At 31.3% G+C, this 20,053-nt stretch overlaps 1 protein-coding gene across 2 annotated transcripts in view; it reads right to left on the minus strand.

The window, feature by feature from the left end:
- The window catches only part of Fur2 (furin-like protease 2), a 918,757-nt gene that overhangs the window by 741,549 nt on the left and 157,155 nt on the right, over nt 1-20,053 (minus strand). For both annotated transcript variants that reach the window (XM_089595005.1, XM_089595006.1), the window contains exon 3: nt 17,013-17,117. In XM_089595005.1, coding sequence (XP_089451131.1) covers nt 17,013-17,117 — 105 coding nt within the window. The remainder of the gene's footprint in view (nt 1-17,012; nt 17,118-20,053) is intronic.

The raw sequence follows: 20,053 nt of genomic DNA on the forward strand, positions 1-20,053 counted from the left end.
AACAAATAAACATATATTTTTTTGTAAAAGGAATACGAAATAACTAACTTGTCAACTTTCTGTTTTAGTGAAATTTCTTTGATAATTTTTAGTGTATAATTTTGTTAAACAGAACTGTGGAACTAAGTAGCTCTCGTGAAATAAATGATGATGAGGATAGTATGACCCAAAATATAACAATAGATAATAAAGTGAGCAATAAAGATAAAACAGGTTTTAGAAAAACTGAGTTACATGCAGAAAAGTTTTTCTTATAAACTAGAGGTGAAGGTTATTTGACAGGAAAATGTAAATAAGAATCACAAAAAGAACCCAATATATCTATTGTCTTGGAATGTAGCAGTAATAGTAATGAATATAAGACTTCCATTATGGACACGCAGGAAAAAGAACATGTTTAAGAGAGCTGCTGCAGAAAAAAAATAAATGGGTGAAAAGAGAGTAAGCAGAATAAAAATAAGGTTAGACAAAGGAGAAAAAGTAGTGATATATAATAGTAATTGGAATAAATAATGATGAAATTAAAAAAAAAGAGAATGGTTAGAATAAACATTTCTTGTAATACCAGCAGTGAAAACAAAATTGTCCTACTCTTACGTATGAACTACTACGTGTAGGGTGGGACTTGTAGATTCGTTCTACAAACAAATGAATACAATTTTGTTCATCAAGAACCATCCGTTAGTTTGAAAATCTCATTTTCTCTTACTTACAGTATGCTTTCCCTTTAAATTGTTGACTCAGCGTTATGGTGTTTGGTTTTACCAAGCAATAAATTTGGAATGGTGTAAGTGTGGCATATGCTGAACTGACATTAACCGACTGTGTGACTTTCTGTACACTGCAATGCATTAGTTGCGTACTGTTATTCGTCTTATTATTTTGCGTCCTTGAAAAGATTTTTGTCATGCGTGAATCTAATTATTTTCACTTTGTCTTCAATTGATTAATAAAAGCTATGATTTCTTTGAATTTTGAAATATATGAATTTAGAAAAAAAAATCAATCAAAAACTTTAATGTGTCTAATCTGATGATTAGACAAATTAAGTAAGGCAGAAAATATTTAAATTAAAAAAAAATTGTAATTTTTTAAGGTCGTATTTACAACCATTCAATAAGTTTTTATTTTTTCTAATTTAACTTACTTCTATGGCCATTGGTTAGCCACTGGTTGCTCGTACGCAGTTACAAGATCCTACAAATTTGACAACAAGGATAGTTTTAACATTAAACAAGGAAGCTACAGTGGCTTGGTTTGGTCGAACCTTTCTCACACAACTTAGTCACTAAACTAGGTCTTAAATTGCATAATTTTAATACACATATTAATCACTGAATTGAGTCTCACATTTGCTTCTAAAACGCAACCAAACTAACTTTGCAATTTTGATAGTTACTTCAGAGCACTTGATAAAAAAGAAAAGGTGAATATTGGTATGTGCAAGGAGTTTTCATACTCTTATCTTGCGGAGAACACGTTAGGTTGGAAATTAAAACGACCAAACAGAGCTTAACCTAATTACTCTCAATCTACACGAGCACCATCATGGTGCAATAACTATATCTTTGGTACAAGTTGCTGTCAAAATTATCTACAATGTATGTCGTGGATTATGCGCAATAATGAATATTTAAATTTTTGATTGATCCCATTTTTGGGTGTATTCGTGTGACATGATGTTCTGAAATGAGCACTTTATACAATTGTTTGGAAATCGCTCGCGTGGTTTGAGTTATAAGGCAATAGCTGTTTTAGGAGTGCACTATCCTTTCGTTCATCAGAGTCAATAAAATAAATTTTCTGTTTATTCACGTTAAACAATATATAGGAAAAACTGTATTCATTATGTGCATATATAAAGCTGACCAATATGAACGCAAATATTGTCATGATTACTAAGACAAACATAACTTTAAAATTAGAAGATTAATTCACACAAAACTTAAAGAGAGAAAAAGATTTTTAAAAAAAGAAAGCCAGGATGACAAAAAACAAAACAATCATATGTACAGGATAAAGCAAAAACTGAATCAAGAGCGTATTTGAAATATTAAAAAGATTACAAAAAAAAAAAAAAATTAGTGAGAGGTATGGACAAGGCGGACAAAAAAGAGAGACGATAAAGGGCAGAAGAGAAGTAAAGCCATCAAAGAAAATATTAACAGACTCAAATGGGAAATTTAAAGAAACGTTATGAAAAGTGGTTAAAAATGGAAGAAGCAATATAAAAATGGTAATTGTGGAATTGAAAAAAGAAGAAATAAAAAATAGTACCACGATAAATAAGTAGAATATAGAAATAAAAATACAAATTAAAAGTGGCTTGATACGGAGAGTAAGATACATAAAGGATGATATTAAATAAATCGAAAGAGCAGGAAATCAAGGCAAAAAACATAAAGATCAAACTCAAAACAAATAGATGATTGATGATAACTGTCACAGATACAATGAATGGAAAAAAAGTCTTATAGAAAAAAAGTAAAGGAGAAAATAAAAAAAAAGTTTCCAAGAATTATGAGAATCACAAAGGATGGAACCTAATAGAAGTGTTACACGAAGACATAGGTGTGTGGGAATTTTTAAATAATTTTTACATTGAAGTTTAAGCAAAAGTGTTATTAGAGAAAGACAAACAAAGAAATATGAGAACTAAGTTGTAAAAAGTTGTAAAAAGTAACAAAAGAGCATGAAAAAAGTAAAGTGAAAAGAGAAATAATTACAGAAATTTATGAAATGATTGACTGATGAGAAGTTAGAAAATAAAATTTTAAAAGAATTTATCAATCATACAGTAATTCAAGAGATTAAACATGAAAAATAAGAAAAGACAATTGAAGGGTATACTATAAAGGCGTGATAGAGATAATGAAAATTATAAGAGAAAAATTAGGAATCCAGGATTATAAAAGTTTTATACTGATCAGAGATAAGAACGCGATCATCGAATACAATAATATGTATAATCATAGAGGATTACGGAGAATTGAATAAAGAAGAGTTCACAGAAACTGTGGAAAGCACCAGAAGAAGACAACTAAGAAAACGAAATATGAAAATACATGCAAAAAAAAGTAGATACAGCAATATACGAACTAGTAAATAAAGTACAGAGAAGAAAGGATTTTAATACAATGGAAAAAAGGACAGATATGCCCGATTCATACGGGAGGTGATAAAGAGGAGATAGATAACTTCAGAAATATAGCATAAACATGCACAGCATATAAACTACAAGTAAGTAGACTTAATAAAATAACTTTTAAAAAATTAAAGAAAAATAAGCAGAAAGTCAATTTGTATTCAGAAGGATAAGAATAACAAAAGTAATATATTTACTTAAACACATAATAGACAATAAATTGAGTGAATCAGAGTGAACAATATTTCCATGCTTCATTAACCTTAAGAAGCCATTTTACAGAATAGACAGAATGGTAGTTAAAAAAAAATTGCAGGAGAAGAAGGTGACAAACAAAGTTATAAATAGTGTTTGGGGAAATCAAAAAACCTCATAAGAATGAACGGAAAGAGGAGTAAGATAACGGTATCTATTGAGACGACATTTTTTCATGTGTACTTTGCAAGTCCATTTAAAAAAATTAAAATAAAAAGCAACTAAGCAGATTCAAAATAAGCAAAGAAAAAGACATCGAGCTTATCTTGCACTATTTATATAGTTTTTGTAGCAGATACAGAATAAGAACTTAAAGGTACGTAAAAAAAAAAAAAAAAAAATAGTGCATTGCAAAAAAAAAGAAATTGTGAGAGATAGAAAAACAAAAACTCTAATGTTAAATAAAAGAAATAAAATATCAAAATGAAGATGTAGTTAAAGTTAGCCCCACCAAAAATCAGTCTCACTCCGGGACAAGTCGTACATCTAGGATCCTTAGACTCAAAATTTTTTTTTAGCTTCTTCAACCTTAAAAAAATATAAACATCGTTGAAATTCAGCACTCTTACAATTTTCATATATTTTCCAGGCCAAGAAAGGACGTCAAGATCGGAAAATACAGAGTTTTATATCAATACTTATTTACGCTTGTGAGTAAAGTACAAGAAAAAAGATCATATCTCTTTAGATACCTCTTGTGCCTTTTTAAAACTTAAAAAAAAAAATTGTTTCTCTTACATTCACACATCTATTCTACACGTTTTCTGATCCAACAAAGTTCACCAGGCTTGGAAAACCCGTAAATTTCCATTAATACGTACCTACGCTTGCAAGTAAAAAACAAGATAAAATTCATATTTCTTGTTATATTCCTTTTATGTCCTTAAAATCAAAGATAATTAGTCTTTTACTTGCACACATGAATTTTATACGTTTACCAATTTTACAAAGACCATTAGGCTTCAAAAATACGGAGGTTTCCTTTAGTACGTGTCTATGCTTGTGTGTAAAAAATAAAAAAAAACTATTTATATGTCTTTTTAGACTTCTTGTGCTTTCTTAAAACCAAACAGAATTCTTTTTGTGGCACCAACACATAAGTTCTATACATTTCTTAAGTAAACAAAGGCCACCAGGCTCAAAAAATACAGGATGTTTCGCCAACACGTATGTATACTTCTGCGGGAAAAAAAAAAAATTATATCTCTTGTTATACCTGTGCTACCTAAAAATCACAAAAAAATTTTTAGAAAGATAAGAAAAAAAGAAGACAGAAGAGTAGAAGTAACAATACGAACTGTTCAAAGTAAAGAGTAAATAAACTGTAAAGAGAAAAAACGAGCTAACGGACTGTTTAATGGTTTGCATTGTTTAGTTTTTAAACTTCAAGTTTTTTTATGGTTAATAATTTTAATTATCATAAGTCTTTAGATAATTTCTATTGCTCCATTGAAAAGGACCATAAAGAAACACACTAAAACGTCTCTGCATGTACGGTATGTTTATCGTTGATCAGGAATTCAACCTTACAACTACTCGTCCAGTCATATTTTTTGTCTAACCTTAATATAAAAAGTAAAAATTTAAGCATTAAAAAAAATTCTCGATCAGTTACAAGATCTCCAGTTTAAGCTATGCATAAAAAATATTAAATTTAAAAAAAGCAAGTTGTAGGCCAGTGCAGGCAAATACATGGATACCTATGAGAAGAGAAAAGACGAATTATACGTATACATATATTTGTACGTTAACATATGTGATAATTGTACATATATGGGTGCACTCATAAATTTGTGCACGTGTATGCATACATATACAAATAGATGTAGTTACTTTTCATTCTATACGTATGTATTAAAATTTCCTACCTTAAGGTCAGTATGCTGTAATATAAAAAACACGTTGATTATAATAAGATTTTGTTAGAGCCTGTAAAGCTCCTACTTCCAAAAAATAAAATAAAAAATAAGCTGTGAAAATTTTTTTATTATAAGTGTTTGCCTATTCCACCTCTTGAAATATTCTTGTTTCCGTAGAATTATCTATATATACTAGATAAATTTAAACAAATCCACATAAACATAAACATGTATGTACATGTAAAAGTGTATGTAAATATTGAATAATACCTAAATGTATACATCTTTTTTATATTATAGTGTACTATCCTTTAAGGTATGAACACATGTACATATCTAAGTATACGATGTATATAATGCATATTTGAAGTGTGATGTTTCATAACATTTCCTTTCCATCCCTCGACTACCACTTTCAATTTTTTTGGTTAAAGTTGGTCGCAAAACTAATTCAGTTATCTTGAGGTCGGTTTAATTGGTTAGGGGTGAATTGCATAAGCGGTTAAACCATGGGTTCAGTTGGGTTCGATATACTTAATAGTTTAGAAATCAATCACGTTCCGTTGGGTAGTTGACGTTCGTGGATTCGATAGCACCGATCAATTCGAGTATTGTTCAAGAGAATTCCATATTTTTAAACAAGTCTTAAGCTTGTATGATAGAAAAATTTTCTTAGAACAACATTCTTGAATAGTAAAGAAAAATAAATCATGCGGGTACCAAAATAATAATTTATTTTAGGAAAATTGCACGTTATAGAGTTACAAGTTGCAAATTTTCATATATCTTTTAAAATTTTTCGACCTTCAAACTCCTTTTCCACATTTTTTACATAACTGTTTCATTCCATATCTACTACATATTTCTATATGTCTATTGAAATGTGTAGATCTCTTAAATTTTTTAGAACAATGTTTGCATTTGATTATTTTTTCTGAATTGTGTTCTTTTTGAGGAGGTTCCAACGAGTAGAGTACCAACCCACATCTTGGAACCTTAACTCAAAAAAATTTGTATATGTGGCACCACTGCCGCAAGAAAAACATAGGTTAACCTACAAAAATACGACGATTCGATTAATGATGAATAGAATATCTCAAAATTTTTTCCAGTTATCTATATTTTTCACGACGGCATTTAAAAAATGAAAATATAACCCACAACACGTGTGTACTAATAATACTAGACACTTCCGATTCGAGTTGCAAATTATTAATCATAGCATACTTGCGTCAAGCGCTCTAGTTGAAAAAGCTCACTTGAAGCACGAATTTCTCAAGATTTGGTCCAGTTAAGGACATAAAAAATGGTACTCTTATATTCAGCGTAATCTAAAATATTTAAGGACATACGTCTAATATGATGACACTAGAGCGCAGGAAGGTCCTAAAGGTCTAATGAAATTTCTTTTTAAAGTAAATACAACTTTAGAAGTAAACATGTGCGTTTAATAAAAGTAATTTAAGCAAACTTCAATTATATGTTTCTAAGATATACGTTAATACTATGATAGAATTCTGCGGATGTTAAAATAACACCTGATTTGTCCGAATAATTACTCCCCCCCCCCCTATATGCATATAATTGTCCACATAAGTTGCTTTTTCTAAACATATACAAATTTTAAGATGTTAAAAAGTGTTGTTTTTTTTAAAACTATTTAAGGAGACAGTGGTAGAGAGGCAACTCAAAAATGTAAGAAGAGAAAAGAAGGGGCAAGAAAGATTGGGAAGGGGCTAACAATTTGAACCAAAATTTTTTTTGCTTCAACTAATGAAGAAACATAAGATTTGAACTTCATTTTAGGAAGAGGCTCATCCGATCAAAGATTATGCTATAACTATAATCTTTTCTGAATACGATTGACATTTTTATTTAGCAAGTCTTGAAAAATTGTGTCATTTATTGTTTTCAGGCGGATAAAAATATTTTGGAGAAAATCTGATCAGATTTCAAGAACTACAGCAATTCTGGAAAATCTGCGACGGAGGCTGAGGAAATAATATGATGCTGTTTTCAAAGACTTATGAAGGATAGACGGGTCATTTCAAACATATAAGCGGTAAAGCGTACGTAGAACAATACATCTGATCCCTGATGCGTTTTCTTTTTAAATGAATCTGCTTAGAGTTAGCAGTCTATGTTTTATATGTATAAGGACATTTCTCAAATTCATTTGTCAAGTGGGCACACCTGGTTTTTTTGCAACCTTGCTTCACGCTATCTTAGTAATCCAAATGATGTTCCAATATCTTCAAGTAAATAGCGTGCTATTCTCTATAGTACATAAAAGTAAAATTAATTAGAGTAGACTGTTAATGAACCATTACATATTTTAACACTGCTATCAGTATTTTTAATCTACTAGAATGAAAATAAATTAAACTATACACTTAAAATTAGTTCATTGTCTACCTTCCATTGTCTACTTTATTCATTTTACTTAGTTTGTTCTAATTGTAGATTGTTATTCTTCTTATTTCTTACTAGTAGTTTCAATTTAATCTTTACATTTTTAAATGATACTAGCAGTGAGATTTTCAGTTGAAAGTGCTGCTATTACTACTCACTGAAAGTAGCTGGTTTCTATCGACATAAAAATCAGAAAAAAATAACAATACTAGTACCATTATAAATGAGGGATCAGAAAACGTTCACATTAACAAAACCATTAAGCCAGAATTCTTTGTTTGAAAGTTGCAGACACGATTCTGTTAAAACTCAGTGTATGTAGTACATGGGGATAAAATTCTATAAAGTGCATTCTTGTATGAATCATTTTTTATTTTAACACTGCATCCAACATCATTAATGTTGTAGGTTGTTGTATGTTAGTACTCAAGTCGCGTATGATTTTTTCTGACTAAAAATTGCACTTTGCGGCCATGGGCACACTTTACGCCTAGTAAATCACCTTGGGCCTTAGAGCAGAAAAGTACTTTGTGCCTGAAAGAGCGCAAAAAACTTTTTGTCCGTGGGCCTTCAGCGATTATAATGGCACAAAGTGTTGTCCAAGAGTGCAAAGTGGCAGTGGCACCTTGTCCCTATAATAAGAAAAATGCTTTTATACGGTTTAAACGGCAGTCTGTAAATTGTTTTAAGGGCTTATTGATAGTTGTATTCAGTTATTAAAATTAAATATGGTACCAGCATTATGTTTTTTATTTACGGATACTAGTGTCACCACTAACTAATGCTGGGTTTATTAACTTTATTTTAAATGGCCTAAATATGACCAATAAAAAAAAACCTCATCTTTTGGGGAATCGGATGAATACTGAGGCAGAAGCAGGGTGAGGAGGGGAAGCAGAGTTCGATAAACTAAATTTTTATTGGGTTTAATTGGGCCTTACTACTACCTACTTAATATATTTTCCCTATGTTTTACTAGTTGAATCAAACCAAATTGAAATCAAACGAATCCATTTCCACTCCTGATTCTTACCTAGCTCTCCGTAACTCCCCACTTAAAGAAGGTCAACTGTAAGAAATGGGTTTGTATTTTGTGGCATCTTATATAACTGTGTGATTTTAAAGTAGTAATTAGCTTATTTCTAATTTTAAGTAAGGTCATTCTCCTCTTTCTACCTGTGAAATTTCAGTGATTAATAATAGAGTTGATTAACCTTCACATTACTAAGTGTCAACACTAGCACCACATACTTAAAAAATTTACTTCTAGTACTGGTTAAAACTGCAATAATAAAATTAAAACTACCAGTGACACTTAAAATAATATATAGACTGTAGTTCAAAGTGCATAGAAATATTAATATGTCAGATTATTTAAAATGTTAAGTACAGGATAAAAATCAATGAAGGTCCGTACGGAAATCTGGTAAATAGGATTTTATTTCCATGATTTACATACAGTACGGCTGCAGTTACATAAATATGTTTTAAAATAGCGTAAATCTCATACAGCCAGAAACCATGGTTCAAAGAAAACAAGGTGTGCGCACTTAACAAACTTATTTGAGAAGTGTCCATAGATATGCACAAAATGGAGTGCTTATTATAAGTCAAGACGCTTTGCACTGAAGCTGAATAAAAAAAAGACTTTAAGGATAAGCAGCCTGTCATCTCTCCTTGTACTCTTGCAGACAAGAAGTATTAAAATTTCACTAACTCTGTTAGCAATCGATTTGTAAGTCTAAAGGTTATGAAAAAAAAAAAAAAAAATACTTTTTACTCTCACAGGAATTGACAAACTTATCACTACTCAATAATTCATGCTTGGTTTTGCTAAGGTAAACGCACTTCTAGCCTCAAATAATGGTTATAAGAGTATTAATATTTTTTTTTGCTTATTATCAAAAAAAATTTTTTTTTAACGCTAGGAGCAGTGTATTTCTTAGATTAGAAGGGCTGGTATTATAACTTATTAATCGCAGCTGTACACATATAAATCTACTGATATCATACAGTTGTATGGTATTGAGGTGAATATAGCTCTTTACGCCCTCCCACCTAAACAAGGTGATCTTTTTTTGTTTTACCTCTAAAATTCGACCCAATAAAAATTGAGTTTATCAACCTCTGCTTCCCTTGCGTCACCTTGCTTCTTCACAACTACTTACCCGATTCCCCGATTTTTTAGCCTGTTAAATTTAAGCCATTTACAATATAGTTACTAAACCCAGAATTAGTTAGCGGCAACACTAGCACGTATAACTAAGCAATATGATGTTGGTAGCATATTTAGTTTCAATAATTAAATCAAAACTTCAAGCAAGACTTTAAAAAAAATGTACGGTCTACGATTAGAACGAAATGAATACATTACTATCTTAAAATAATAATAATGTTCGACGCAGTGTAAAAATAAAAAATGATACGTACAAGAATGATCTTTATAATATTTTATCCCCATGTAATAAATACACTGAGTTATAACACAATCGTGTCTACACCTTTCAAACAAAAAATTCACGAAGTTACCTGCATTTGTTGTCTTTAACATACGCTTTTATTAGGACGCAGGGACGAAAAACAATTACACCCATTACCTATGATGTAGCAATGCATAAGTTATAAAAAATGGATACGTCATTAATAAATGGTAGCAGTATACAGTTTTTCTACAATGTATATAATTATGCAAAGTAATAAAAGTAACTTGTTCGCTGAACGTTATTATCAAAATATGTACGGTAATACTGCTTTCATGTACTGCATACACATATAAAATGTGGACCTTGTGTGTCGATAAGCGTAGAAATATGATTGTGTCAATAAGTAAATGTTTGCAAAAAGTTTCTATTTACTAACACACAAAAATATACAATATTTTGTAATATCCTAATCATTTTGACTATTAAGTTTAGCCAAATCAGCACAGCTATACATATATACAGTACAATGAACAAGCATTATCAAATCGAGAAGATTGAACAAACGATGTTCTTGTAATATCTGAGAATCACATCATCTTTAGCTTATCGTAAGTAATTTTTCTACACTGAAGAAAAATTTCTAAGTCCAAGTAATATTACTTAATTCAAGAAAAATTCATGAAAGAATAGTTGTAACAAGATCTCTTTTGAATTACAATAAAATTATTACTTGTATTAAGCAAATAATGTTTAAATAATGATAATTATGATGCTAGATTCCAAAACATACTTAATTATCTCAAAATTTTGTATGCTTTAAGAAAAAAAATTTACTAATATCAAGTAAACATTTTATTAAACGTAACTAATGTATGCTATTTTAAACATTTTGATCTTGCAACAAGAAATTGCTTACTAATTGTAACCAAATTTATGACTAAAAACTAAATTTGTTTTCTTTTTTTACAAAAATATTTAGTTATAGTGAGTAAATAATTTTCAAAATCTAAAAAGTTTTTATATCGATAAAGCTACATTTTCTTAAAACAAGGGGATATCTACTTAAAATAACAATTGTGTGAATTAATGAAAATTTTCTTTTTTTACTTCAAGAACAGATTTTTTCATCTCAAATAAAGATTTTTAAAAGTCTAGACACTATATATGTGGTAAAAAAAAATATTTTCTCGTTTTTAAGTTAAACAATATGTTTTCAATTTATTACAACACTGTCTGTTTTTTAGTAAATACAATTTAAGAAAGTGAAAATATTTTTTTTTTTATAACGTCCAATGGTGGTTCTGTCATATTTTGTATTTATTAAAAAAACAAAACGACGTTTCGGCCGTTTGGACAACGTCCCGACCCTCATCAGGTACAAAAATCTACGAGCAACAAAAGTTCTTTACAATACAAATTTTAGTAAATTACAATAAACGCAAATTAAGTTAAGTGCATAATATATCTCTGACTCTTACGAAGGGGATGTAAAATCGTTATGTAGTCAGAGTTTCAAGTTTCGTTGCTTTTATACCCTGCACATACACAAATGACATAGTACAAGCATGTAATACAATCAAATAAGAATAGCAAGCAGTTCCTTGTAAGACGCACATAAGCAGTTCATGTTTTTCTAATACCATAAGTGGAAGGGATCCTCAAATCATGTACATCAAGTTAGTTCCCTTTCTTAATTGACTTAACGAAAGACTTATAACAACTTTTTAATTTCTCCGTATCTTGTTGTCTATTCGTACTATTATTGAAGAAATGTATATTTAAAATTTTGGAAAAAGGCGGTTTTTGTAATTTTGTTTTACGTCTAAAATTTTTATTCCATCAAAATTGAGGTTGTGTGTAAATTCAATGCTGTGTTGTGATAGTACAGATGTATCTTTTTTTTCTCTTTGTCTCTTTTGTGTTCTGCCATTCTTAATTTTACAGCTCTCGATGTTTGACCGACATAACAGCAGTTGAAATTTGCACATAATATGTGGTAAATGACATTATATTCATCGAGTGCCTCAGTTACATTTTTTTCAAGTAAAAAGATTGATTGAAGTATTTTACTATTTTTGCCATTTTTTTTTTTTTTTGGAAGCCTTAGCAGAAAATATTTTTTGCTCGATTTTATTACAATTGATTGGCATTGTTTAATTTTCTACAACGTATTTTTTTCGAGTTAGTCTGAATTTCCATTGCCGAAAACTTAGTTTTCGTTTACTGTTAACAGTAATAATGTTTAGAATAAAGTATCAAGTTAATAGAGTAAGACTGAAAAATTTGTGAATATTTTTACTATGTACAAAATAAAAATTATAACGTTAATGTTATTTTATTCATGATACTTATTTAGTTAAAAAAAATTAACAGAAATTATCTACTATGAAAACTTAAATCAAAGTTAACATCAAACAAGTCTTCCTCTCTTTTAAACGATCACTCGCAGCAACAAGTTGTTATGTAATTGCCATTATTTAAGAAAGGCAGATAGTAAAAATTTTCAGTAGTAACTTACTTGATTTAATTATCACTGTCTTTAACTTGTATTTAATCATTTACACACTCCATTGTAGTTAAAAATTAAAGTTGTACAAATGTGGAAGCAACGTGTCCAGTACAGGCATCGGATCTGCCTGTGCAGTTCTTGTGTAGGCAGTCAGGCAAGCGCAGGAAAATTTCCATACATTTATAGTCACAGCAGCTGCTGTAAGTGTAGTGCTGACGGCATGTGGCATGGGAAGAAGTAACTAGCCGAGTGTAACCGAAGAAGGCAGAAAAGAGCCGCCGAAATCATCGGTGCGAGCGCAGGAAGAGAGAGCTGCGTGCGGCAATGTATGTAGTTTCATACACGACTGTATACTACGGTAGTTTGTCTACTGCATCGCTGCACACACCATGAACGATAACCCAAATATATTGAGTCGAGCTTGAGGTATTTCTAGTTTACTAGAACCTATTCTCTACTACACACCATTGTGAATCTACATCCTCAACTGAAACTGCTTAACTACGTAACTAGGCGTATCTGATCTTAGAAACTTTGTAAGAAGACACAGCATCATGTATAGAAGCCTGATAAAAGAAGTAAGTATGCTATGCCTTTAATACTCTCGACTAACGGAAAATGCCCTTTCTCGTTCAATCCTCGCCCATAGGCACGGGTACCCAGCTTACATTTTAAAAGTATATTTCAAGTCTGTTGAATTTGACCGATGTTGATACTCTGCTCACTATGGCATTTGATTTATTTATCATCAGTGGGGCGTCTCTTACTTCACCATTTAGCTGAAAATATGTGTCACCCACGTAAGAGACGTAGTCATGACCACAGAAGTGAGAAGGGCTGGGGTGTGAGAAAACTGCCCAGCGTAACTTTGATCATCAGAAAAAGAACCTGCGAAAGCACGAACCATGACTACTAGCATGGACAACAAAAACTACGATACAACCTGGGACGCCATTGGATAAGACAATCCCAGACTGATTAGTTTGTTGACCAGAAGATCAATGTGGATTATATAAAAGGCACTGGACAGATCTATTACCATCAGCAGTGATATCTATCTCCTCTTTATTGCTATTTAGGTGTCATCTCATATTCTGAGTAGAGCAGAGAGTGTGTTGTAGTCTAACTCGAATCCGTCTAAGATCTAGCAGTGCTTGATGTACTGTACTTAGTATACAATATTTCGTGCAGAGCAACGTATTCCAAGAGCTTCACCACCGTATAAAAAAGACAGATTGGGTGGGATTGTTAAATTTACTGGTACGTCTCTTCTTTGGTATAGATCTAACTATCGTATGCTTCTACAACTCTGAAAACTCACCTCCCTCGACGTCACCTTGAAAATCCTTATCAGGATGGAGGAAATCGCCAGGAAACACTGACTTAAGAATCTGACCAGTATCAGTAGTGGACTGATCAGCCTGAAGCCTACTCAGCACGTCCTTAGGCTTCATGTGCCTGATGTAAAACTAATCATCCAGCAAAATTTTGACCATTGTCAGATACGGGAGCTAGCCAGCCTCTCCCAAAGCAATAAAGTGTTTATTCAGATTTGCTGGAGTCACAGGTAGTTGATTCAGCATGTTCTTTTACTTCATTTTATAAGATTTAATCTCTTTGCTGCGTTTCAACACTTCTGGAATCGGTGCCAATGATAAACTCTTATTGCATCCCTGATATCCATTTTGACCATATTTTGCAGGCACTTGTACCTTATTTATAAGTCCTCGGAACAGTATTACTTATTTCACACCAAATTACCTGAAGTCTCGCCAAGCCTGACTGCGAGGCATTAATTTTTTTCTTTAATTGCAAGCTAAGTATGGCTTCTTATTATTCTATGTAAAATTAGCTATACGCTAGGTAATTATCTTTGGCACGAACCAGCAACGCCATCTCCTGGATTTTTCATTTGAATAGTGGTGGCGTCAAAACATGTGTGTCATAGCAAAGCCAATAGAAAACAAAGTTTTTTATTTGGAAATTTGAAATAAAACATAAATTTTAGAGCTAAAAATATGGTTGTTATTTTAAAATCAGGTATTCAAAAATTAGAAACCAACGTTTTTCGCAAAAAAAAGCCTCTCAAAAGATTGTAAACTTGTTGAAAGTTTTCATTTGTTAGTAATACTTTAGAGGAAATTTCAGACGATTAGACTCGCTGTTTAAAAGGACGTATTAAAAAAAAAAAAAAAAACCTGGAGCTGCAAGCAAAAAGTCGAATACTAATAAGTATAATGTTTAAATAGAGATATACAAAACTAAGTTACATAAATATTTTGCTTGCATAAATTTCAAGTTTTGTCAAAAAAATAAAGAATTATTTGTACAATTGTTCTCACAAATTTATAAAGTATGTTTTAATCGTTGTTTTAATAGCATTTAATTTTATATTATCATACTTTGCTAGCTACATGAAGACCGGACTGAAAAAAGTCTTTATGCAATCGTAAAGTAGGATTGAGTCTGTAAAAACAACTAGCAGCAATATGCATTTGGGTGAATTAAGAAAGTAGTCGTTCAAAAACTAGCGAGCCAATGATTTGGAATAGGCCATCAGATCAACAATTACAGAAATATTAGTAAGGCTGTAAATTAAAAAACTTGTTTGAAAAGAGAAATTCTTGTTTTTGAATTTGTACAATCAACAACAAACATTTTTTACCTTATAAATACCTAATTCATTACCAAAATTAAAAATACAACGGTCTATTTAGCGTGGCTATCCATAGGCGTACTCGCTTGTGCGACACCGCATTTCAAATTGACTGCCAACAGGTGGCGTTGTCAGTGCTGGTTACCTAGCGTCTAACATAATTATTTAGTAAGAAATCATTACAATAGAGTTGTTCTCAAAGTAGAGACTCTTGGATATATTACTGCATGCCCTCAACTTGCAGACTGACCGTGATCAATACCATAATGCTCGAAAATGACTCGCGTACCTCGATTTCTCTATCACCACTTTCCTAATTTTTTTGTTATTGACGTGCTTAACGCATATGTACAAGTGGGCCTCGTTAATATTGTTTAATAGTGTTTTTTTTGCTTTATTCATCGTAAAATATACCTCTTCTCTGCTAATGCCAGTGCTAATAAGTACTCTATCTATCTGTGTTATGACAATCAGCTTTCCTAGTCGAAGCATAATGCTATCACTAGCTTTAGCTCACATAGAACCTACCACTACCACGTACAATTGTCTTGCGAGTACCTCATTTTTAGATAGGGCGTCACCCACACACTGCTGAAGCATAAAGGCCACAGACTGAGTAGATTTGTCAATGCGCTTAAATGATTATCTAACGGCATCACAGAAAAAATGGAGCAACTGCTTCTCATGCAGCTTCCATGTACAGGTACTTGCAATCTTATTACGGAAATTGTAGAAAAACGTAATCACTACTCTGATGTTTTTATCAACACCTGAATCTAATTGCCGTTGCCCAGGCGAATAAGCAATGCGTCGCGATTTTTATGGGTCTGCTTAATTAGCTTACTTACTTGATTGACTAATAAAAGCGGTAAAAGCCTGTTTGTATCACCGTTACCGTTACCGTTGTGGTCTCGATCATCAACATTATCAGAAATATTATTTCATCGTTTCTTCTTGGTGTTCTTATCTTCTGGTGAGAAAGTGACAGAAGGAAATAAGATGGGGGTAAAATTCCATTTATTTTGATGTGTATGATAGCTACAATATAGTTGCGTATATGATTACTTGTAGTGGAACTCTAGAGGAACGGAGTCGTTTGGAGGGACAAAAGTCAGCAAACTAATTTTTTTCTTTATGTATAGAAGGTATTAAAACAGACTTATTCAAGGGCTTAAATTAAATCACAACATTCTACCTGTAATGTAAGTAAAGTTTCTTTTTACTGTATAAAAACATCATGATTTTTTTCTTCGAAGGCATTTCTACGACAAAATATTTTATAAAAAAATTGAATTCACTGCTTACAAACAAGATGTCCATGGTTTGCATGGAAAAAATTATTCAAGTAACTAAAGTTAGCAAATTAACGGAGGAAGAAAAATAATTTTGCCCTGAGCACTGAATAGATCTTTCATCGGAAAGGAAATAGGGCAGTTCACTCCTAAACTCCTGAGTGGAGCATCCTTTTTTTACCAAGTGGGTCCAAATTTCTCCGAATCCGTAGTATACTTTTCATCGCAATTTTTAGACTCTTTATAATAATGCTATGATTAATTCAATAGATATTTTTTAAAGAATAGTTTTTTCATCAACATTGTATTAAAATAATTTTTAATTCAGCATGGAAAAATATAGTTTTTATTTTATGCCATGGATAAAATGAGTCAGGTTGAAATTAGCTCAGTACAATTATCAAAACACAGTTGAAAATATATACAGCAGCAAAGAATTATATGAAGAAAAAAAGACTTACGTGCTTTTCCTCCTGAAGAGCCTTGTGATGATGTCCACTGATAAAAAATGATCGCTTTTTCAATTCTTGATGTTCAAATAAGAAGTAATTTGTCAAAGATCCAATCTATAAAAAAATTGTTAATTGTTAAATGTCTTTATACAAGTGAACATGTAGTCGTTTCAATAAAGCGCAAGATATTGTATAGAAATTTCATGTCAATGTAACTTCAATGAGATATATGTGTGTGTGTGCATGTGCGAATTTAAGCAGGTATGTATGAATACTCAAACTGTATGTATGTCAGAGATAGTTTATGAATCTTATTAGCGAAAAAATTCTTTTGCTTCAGTAATTTTTTTCAAATTATGGTTGTTATTTTTCAGTGGAGAGAATAAAATATGCATACATCTATGTTCAAATATTACAGTTACCTATACAAAATATCTTTTTGACATCAGAATTGAAATTTAGACTTAATGTAGATCATACAAAGTAAGTAAGCCTATTTCAAATCATGTCCATGTTATTACCATAAATTGTACTAGTTACATAAGAAAAAAAAAATATTTTATTTGACTTATGTTTTCTAATTGAAGTCAAGCATATAGCTTACATCTAATAACATCCTTTATTAGTATCTAGAAACAGGAATTGCAGAGATGTTAATAGAAAATTAAAACATAATATGATATACACAATATTATAAAATTACCTAATTTTATCGATGAGAAAGCATTAATGCAAGTAACTGAATTCATCGATATCTTCTATCTAATACGAGTTTGCCTGGGCAACTCATTTTTGAGTTAAAACTACTTATTTGTACAAAAATCGTCATGCACAGTAATTTCAAAAAAGTACCACCTCGTTCAAGACTAAAACCTGGACATCTTTCTTGCTAGAAAAACGCGTTACTAATTTCGCCACCATGGTCTTGTCAACTAAAACATAATGTTATCAGCAAAACATACAGCTAAATTTTTGGGAGGTTTGGGAGCATTATTTAAAAAAAAAAAAAAAAAGTCTTTCCAGATAATTTGGTTTTAGCCCCATTGCCGTGTACTCTCTTTTGCATCCTACGAACTGCCTATATAGTTGATATTTTGCTTATACTTAACGTTAGCATTGTTTAGAATACACCACAATGTGAACTAAAGTTTTACTCACTGAATCGTAAAACAATAATTTATTTGTAGTTAGAATTTTTTTCGGTATTTTTGCATTTTTTTAATATTTTTGTCTATGCAGACAACCAAATTTAAGTCACGTCGCAACACAGCCTATGTTATTCACACAATTTTTATTATTTTTAAAAATACATCAAGTTATAAGCACATCAATTATCTCCTCCTTTCCTGTTAACCTTACATCGCATATACAGCGGTTAAAACAAGAACTTCAAAGTATACAATATTGCTTAAAAGGATTATTATTGGTTACTAAGTACGGCAATACATAATTATATCGTCTTATATTACACACAGAATTTGTAAGAAGCAAAAGTAACATCTCCTTTTCTTTCTTTCTCTCTTTTTACCTCTATCTAGTCAATCCATATTTAAATTATTAGTATCTCAATGGTATTTATAACAAAAATGAAAATATTTTTGTTTTCCTTATAAGTGTAGTATAGCCTCCCCCCCTCCACGAACTTGGAAAATTTTATCTGGTTCCTTTCATAGTGGCCTCACGTTTCCTAACAGCCTTTTTACGCCTCTCTTTCCCACAAAATAGAAAAAAAATCTTGTGCTTATTACCTTGTTTTCAATATATTCGCCCTCGTACTCCTTCGTATTTACACATGATGTCCAACAGCCCCACCCCACAGCTTTTTTACCGTTTAATTAAACGTAAGTATGTACCATAAAAATTATTAAAATTTTAGAAAAGTGAGCATTCATTAACTAGCTTTAAGACTTTTGCTAAAATAGCAAAAAGTATAAAAAATGTTGCTGTAAGTACAGAAAACAGAATATCATTATGGATCGAGTAATATTTTTTCAAAAGCTAATGTTGAATAAAGTAAAAGAAAAACAATCTTTCTATGATTTAAAAGCTTATGACAAGATATGTTATGGAACCTTAAGAAACTGTAATTTAAATTGGCTTCGTTGGTAATTTCCAAAAAATAAAATTTTTGTGAAAAGCTTGTATTATCATGTTGCCATTTTTATAACGAACATATTTTACATGTATTTTAATATGAGAACATATTTTAGGAAACATTATTTGATGGCACGTTGCCTATGAAAACAAAGATTTTTTTTGGTACTAACAGCATACTTAAACATTTTCATTCAACAGAAAAAACCTCTTTGCAGGCCGTTCTGGTGCGTGTACCTGCTGCTGCTCTGCAGGCTACCCTGGTGCGTGCGTATGCTGCTGCTGTGCGGGCCTTCATGTGCCTGCGTCTGTTCTTGCTCAGCGGGTTACTCTGCTGGCCATGTTAGTGACTGTGCCTGTATCTGCTGATGTTTTGTTGAACGTGGCTGTTGCAGGCCTTGTTGATGTGCAATTAGAGGTTGAGATTATAACACACGTACTCGATTTCATGAGTAGCGAAGCATTAAAACTCGCACGGTCGTGTAAATTAATTAGAGTAAGAAAATGTTTGGTTCTTAATTATGATTCTTAACTCATATTATTCGGTTAACATTTGTGTCGATTATTATTTTAATTCTTGTCATCATTTTTTTAATTTAAGCACTGTAATTATACAATAAAATAATTACTATAGTTTTACTTTAGTTCAACTTCCTTTTGAATAAGGCTCATTATTTTATTATTAGAAAATTGTATTTAAATGACAGTTAGAAAATTGTGAATAGTTAAGCTGCTTGGTAGTTTTGATTTCCAGTCCGTAACCTTGTCTCAGTTCTTCGAGTAATTAATTACCTCTTAAAATGGATGAAGTCTAGGTTTTTCAAATTGCCCTCTAAACCAAAATTAAATACGCCTTCGCCAATTGCAGAAACTAGGAGCTTAGACGATCACAAGAGGTCAGTGTAAGTCTAAGATTTAATTTAAATATAACTTTGGACGCTTTTAAGTGAATTAAA

The sequence above is a fragment of the Copidosoma floridanum genome, unplaced genomic scaffold (assembly GCF_036245765.1).
Source record: "Copidosoma floridanum isolate Cflo_tuat_1 unplaced genomic scaffold, Cflo_Japanese_pri ptg000022l, whole genome shotgun sequence".
In the NCBI taxonomy this organism is placed as follows: domain Eukaryota; kingdom Metazoa; phylum Arthropoda; class Insecta; order Hymenoptera; family Encyrtidae; genus Copidosoma; species Copidosoma floridanum.